Here is a 5637-nt window from a genome sequence, read left to right on the forward strand (position 1 = left end):
GTCGCGGTGTGTCGCGATGGTGAAGCTCACGGCGGAGCTGATCGAGCAGGCGGCACAGTACACCAATGCCATCCGCGACCGGGAGCTCGACCTGCGCGGTGCGCGGGCCCCGCGGGGCGAGCGGGGCTGTGCTGGGAAGGGGCGGGCGAGCGCAGAGGGCTGAGGCCTCTGTGTGTGGTGGGGCGTGGGGGCCTGTGATGAGGCCTGGGGGTCGTCAGTGATGGGGCCTGGGGGAGGACTATGTTGGATCCTGGAGGGGAGGTGCGGAACGTGCAGGGGGATGTGAGGGCGTGAATTACAGCGTCGTAGAATGGTTTGGGTTGGAAAGGAACCTTAAGATCATCTCGTTCAAACTAACACGAAGGGGAAATAGGGGGAAATGTGGGAGGAATGTGCTGTGGTGGAGGCGGGATGTGCCCCCAGCACGAGGGATGTCCCAGAAAGGTGGGTTTGGCTAGGAGGACACATACAAGCAGGGGCTTGGGATTTTGCTGAGGGGGAGGAAGAAAGATTGGAAAAACCGCCGTGGGGTTGTTGGGTTTAAGGGGGAGAGTTTGGTCTGGGAGTGGTGTGGAGGAGAGTCGGGCCAGAGATGTTTTGTCTGAGGCTTATCAGCATCCTCAGTCCATCCAGATTTGCCCCCACTCACTCTGCTTTGCTTTGTTCTGCTCTGCTGTGGGCACTGTCTAATCACTGCCTTGCACTCTCTCTCCAGGTTATAAAATCCCTGTTATTGAGAACTTGGGTGCCACTCTGGACCAGTTTGATGCAATTGATTTCTCTGACAATGAGATCCGCAAACTGGATGGATTCCCGCTGCTGCGGAGGCTGAAAACTCTCCTGATGAATAACAACAGGATTTGGTAAGGGGCAGAGGAAAATGCTCTTGGGAGAGGGGTGTGTGTCTTTCAGTGCTGGGTTGGTGCAGAGGTGTTTGTTTTAGGCAATAAAATCAGCAGTGAGTATTGTATGGGCCCTCTTTCAGTTTCCTTCCTCATTCAGTTTCTCAGCCAGGACAATGAGGTGCAGAGTTTGGGATTTGGCCAGAACTTTGGATTTCAATAATCAGCCCCATAAAGACAAGAAAACAGGGATACCTGCAAGGCAATGGATTTCAATCTCATATTGCATCTAACATTCTTGCAGTGATTTTAGTCAGCTTTATTAGAAAAGTTTTTTGTGTCAGACTGGGTTGTTCACAGGGAGATCCTCTGTGTTACTGTGTTTCTCTGTATTTCCACCATTACTAATTCCTGCCCTAAATTAAACCTTCGTTTTTTGTTGGTCTTTAGTCGGATTGGTGAGAACCTGGAGCAGGCTCTGCCCAGCCTCACGGAGCTCATTCTTACCAACAACAACATTGCTGAACTGGTAAGTTGTGATGCAGGATAAAGCTAAACAAGCTTAAAATTTGTGGTTTTCATCTCTGTAATTAACCATTTTCCTTACAGTAGTACCATAGCCTTTTGGTAATAGTTGGTTCTTTTTCTTCAGAGTAATAACATAAAGTTTTGGCAGTAGTTAATGGTGTACATGCTTTAATGAACATTTGCATCATGCAGTGAAGCAGCAGTCACAAAGCTTAGTGGTTTTCCTATTAAACTAATTACAGTAATTCTAATTAATTTCTAAAATAGATACAAGTTCAGGAACTTTGTTTTCAAATATTTGATTTTTTCACTAAATGAACTTAAAATTTCTTGCTGTGCTCCCTTTACCCAGGGTGAACTGGATCCGTTATCAACTATTAAATCATTGACTTACCTGAGGTATGTAACCCTAAAAAGAAAAGCTGCTCTTTCTGTGGTGTTTGACCTCTGCTGCTGGCCTGGCCCTTCGCTTTGCTCTGGAATGCTCTGCTTTTTATGAGCTGTGACAGATCCTTTATGTCTAAAAATTGAATTGATAAACAATGTTTCCACTACGCTTCATAAACATCAGGTATTTAATATCTGAGGCTTAACATCAGTGGCAGAGTGTTGGGGCAATGAGACGTAAACTAATACACAAGTGCTGAAGTGAACTTAACCTTTAAAAACCCAAAACCAAAAGGTTTAATCTGTTGATAAAAAGTAGTTTAAAATATGTGTAAACAAGGACTTTTCAATAATACTGCATTTGGTGTGAGGGACAGAAAGAAACGCAGTTTGTTGTGTGATTTTTCAGTTGATATGTGTCCAGGTAGGAAAAGCGATGGTTCAGTTATTTTTTGTGGGATTATTGGGATTATTTTGAGGTTGTTTTTTATGTCATCCTTCAGTTAAATCTGCTTAATTGCTAAAGTGCAAGTTTTTACTGTAGTTTCCATAATATCAAAGAACTGTCACTAGGCTTACTTCTTGGTGTTTGTTGTCTGTTACAGCAGAAAGTACATGAATGCATTTCAAGTATATTAATATATTTCAATACAAGTGTATTTTGAAACATTTTGTATTAAGAGCCTCTTTATAACCTTTATTTACTTCACAGTGTTCTAAGGAATCCTGTAACAAATAAGAAACATTACAGATTGTATCTAATTCATAAAGTTCCCCAGGTCAGAGTGCTGGATTTTCAAAAAGTGAAGCTCAAAGTAAGTCTGCTTGCTTTTGATGTAGCTATTTTTTCTTTTTTCATTCCTGAAAATTCATCACTAACAGTGATCTTGTTGCCATAGCTGTAAATTTTATTGGAACTCTGTAAGTGGCTCTACAACCTCTCATTGTTTTCTTTCATGGTTTCATTCTCTTAAGGATATAATCTGTTTAATTATGTTTAATTGAGTTTTACTGCCTTTGTGTAGTGTTACTCTTTTCTGTCCCTCTGGTGTTGGTAGGAGACAGACCTCTAGAGAAAGAAATAAGCAAACACCACAGCTCTCAGCTCTGGGTGGAGATGAGTGTGGGAAAAGCTCTTAATTTTAAGAGCACGAGGTTGATAAATCTTTGAGTGTTTGGGCAGTTCTGCTTGTTCTTACATCTGGTCTCCATGTACCAATTTCACTGATGAAGATGAGCCAAAGTGTCTTTCTTGGGCAAGACAGAAGCTTTGCAAACTGTGATGTTCTCAAATTAACTTTGTGTGTGTGTGGTATCGCTGTAGGAGCGACAGGAGGCAGAGAAAATGTTCAAGGGCAAACGGGGTGCACAGCTTGCAAAGGATATTGCCAGGAGAGCAAAAACGTAAGATAAAACAAATTTACACTGGCATCCTCCTTCAGAAACACCACTTTCTTTGTGTGCAGTATCAGGCAGAAAACTGAAATATCAGCTGCTGGCAGGATGCCTCAAAAGCTTTGGGAGCCAGAAGTGCCTTGTCCAAGCACCCCAAGTTTTGGATGGTGGTGAATACATCTCAGAAATATTTCTGAAAGAGATAACTTGGTCAGGGTGGATGCATTGAAGTCAATAAGCTGGAAACCTAAAATTTTTTTTTTGTTATTTAACTGCAGAGAGGTGGCCATTGTATAATTTGTTTGGTGATTTTTTTTTCCTAGATGATTGGCAACTATTTTTTTCTGTTTTGCCGGGGAATATAAACTGAAATCTGCTGTAATTGGAAGATGAAATGCAGATGAAAATCTTTAGTTAAGCTATTACGTTCTATTAGTTTATTTAGTGTAATTCTTAACTGGTACATCATTTGTTTTGTTTAGTCTTTGATCACTATTTGGAAATAAGAAATCAGATCACGTATGGTAACAGCATTTCCAAATTCATAGTTAAATAGAAAAATGTCTTGAACTTACTTAAAGCTATAATAGATGGATTTGAGCTCTAGTTTGTGAGTGGAAAGGGACTCAGGTCTGTGACAGTTTTAGAATAAGCAGGTGATTTTCCTTAGCAGCAGCAGATACCGGGTTGGTGTTTTTTTTTTTTTTTTTTGACTGTTGAGATGAATTCCAGTTGAGTGTAGACTTTAATTTAGGCTGTTGTAATCTCATATTAGACAGATGGGAACAGAAACCCATTGTCAGTTACTCTTTATTTGCCCACCCTGCTTTTGTAATGGCAACAGATCAGCTGAGTGTTCAACAACATCCAAATGGAAAAGCTTTTGTCAACTGCCTGATTAATAAAGTTAAGTTCTGCCTCTGAGCAGATGAAAAGGTGGGGGGAAATGGGACAGTGAGGACAAGTTGCTGGTGTTTCTGAAGGAGGCAATTCTTCACTGTATCAGTTTGTTAACAAAGATAAGATACTACACTTGATGGAATGAAATGCTTTCAAACCTAGTTTGGAAGCATTTCAAGTTAAGAGAAGCAGCTGCTCTTCAAAAGGTGTAACAGGTCTTTATTTTTCCTTTGAAGCTTCAATCCAGGGGCTGGTCTGCCAACTGACAAAAAGAAAACTGGGCCCTCCCCAGGGGACGTGGAGGCAATTAAGGTAAGTATGTCAGGGGAAAAGTGGTGGAGAAAAGCTGTCATGGATCCAAATTGAACAAATGTTTCCTTTGTGCTGTTCAGACAAATAGATCAGTGTGTCCTGACTTTGGCTTAGGTTCTTTTTCTGTAATTTTTCTTCAGACCTACCTGTATTTTGAAAACTTAAGTGAAATGTTAACCTGAGCTTAGAGTTCTCCCAGGATTGTGTAATAAGGGGGGAAGTACTCATTTGTCATTTGTAGAATTTTCTAGAACTAGAATTTAGTAGAACTTTCATAGGTGTTTGGTGTCACGTAAGTGGAAGAAGTCTGGGTTTTGTGCTTATTCTAAGCAGACTGATAGAGGGTATGTGAGGATTCACTGAGTTCTCTGTTTCTCAGACTGCCATAGCAAACGCCACAACCTTGGCTGAGGTGGAGCGGCTGAAGGGTTTGCTGCAGGCTGGACAGATCCCCGGCAGAGAGCGGAAATCAGGTCACTCTCCACTTCTGTTACTCTTCTTTCCCAAACAGAATCCACCTCTCTCCCTTGCTTCCTGATGCTTTATGTGATCTCCGTAGAGAGTTATGTAGAAAAAGTGTGACTTTGTCATGTGTGGAACACATCCCTGGCTTTGTATGATTTGCTTGGCCTTGGGCGCAGCTCAGGGCTTTCACCTACACTCCCTCCAGAGCAAGGTGCCAAACAAGGTGCTTTGCAGTATTGGATGACTCCAAACGTCATCCCAGTTATTTAAAGAAATGAGATGAATTACAGAGTCCCTCTGGACTGGTGCTGAGCATCAGTGCCTCGGGTGTGGGTACAGCAGCGAGTGTGGGAGCTCTGCAGAGATGTCTCAGCTGCAGGCTGGCCATAGCACCAGTTTTCTGTACATCGGGGTTACCTGGATTTTCCTTTCTGTAGAGTTTTATTATAATTACTACTCCTCTGCAGAGGGGTGAGAAAAGAAGAGTAACGTCAGCAGCAGCTGCCCTAAAACTGACGTGTCCTTTCAGGCCCATCGGAGGACGGCGAAGAAGAAATGGAAGAGGACACAGTGCCAAACGGATCGTAGCCCGGGCCCTGTCACGCTCCAGTCCTGCCCAGGAGCCCTTTCCTGTCCCGTGCCGTGCCGGTGTTCCCGGCGGGGCCCCGTGGCCCCCGTGGCCCCCGTCCTCGTGCATTTCGTTGTTCAATAAACGAACGATCCCTTTTTCTCCCGGTGCTGCCGCGTCCCCTTCCCGGCCGGCAGCGGGGCGGGGGGGGGGGCTGGGCGGGGGGGGTGCGGCCGGCAC

The 5637-nt window shown here is 43.6% G+C and overlaps 1 protein-coding gene across 1 annotated transcript; it reads left to right on the forward strand.

Annotated features, from left to right (window-relative positions):
* The first annotated feature begins 6 nt into the window (after window positions 1-6).
* SNRPA1 (small nuclear ribonucleoprotein polypeptide A') lies at window positions 7-5559 on the forward strand. The gene is made up of 9 exons (XM_008637675.2): window positions 7-98; window positions 716-863; window positions 1293-1371; window positions 1723-1769; window positions 2470-2572; window positions 3082-3161; window positions 4289-4364; window positions 4744-4837; window positions 5359-5559. Exons 1-9 carry the CDS (start codon window positions 17-19, stop codon window positions 5415-5417), a joined length of 768 nt encoding a protein of 255 aa, XP_008635897.1. The 5' UTR covers window positions 7-16; the 3' UTR covers window positions 5418-5559.
* The last annotated feature ends 78 nt before the right edge of the window (window positions 5560-5637 follow it).

This window comes from Corvus brachyrhynchos, unplaced genomic scaffold (assembly GCF_000691975.1).
Source record: "Corvus brachyrhynchos isolate BGI_N302 unplaced genomic scaffold, ASM69197v1 scaffold200, whole genome shotgun sequence".
Classification (NCBI taxonomy): domain Eukaryota; kingdom Metazoa; phylum Chordata; class Aves; order Passeriformes; family Corvidae; genus Corvus; species Corvus brachyrhynchos.

Coding starts and splice junctions, on each gene's coding strand:
- SNRPA1 (XM_008637675.2), top strand. CDS start 17: ATGGTGAAGCTCACGGCGGAGCTGATCGAGCAGGCGGCACAGTACACC. Junction 3,162..4,288: donor ATTGCCAGGAGAGCAAAAAC/GTAAGATAAAAC, acceptor TTTCCTTTGAAG/CTTCAATCCAGGGGCTGGTC. Junction 4,365..4,743: donor GGGACGTGGAGGCAATTAAG/GTAAGTATGTCA, acceptor TCTGTTTCTCAG/ACTGCCATAGCAAACGCCAC.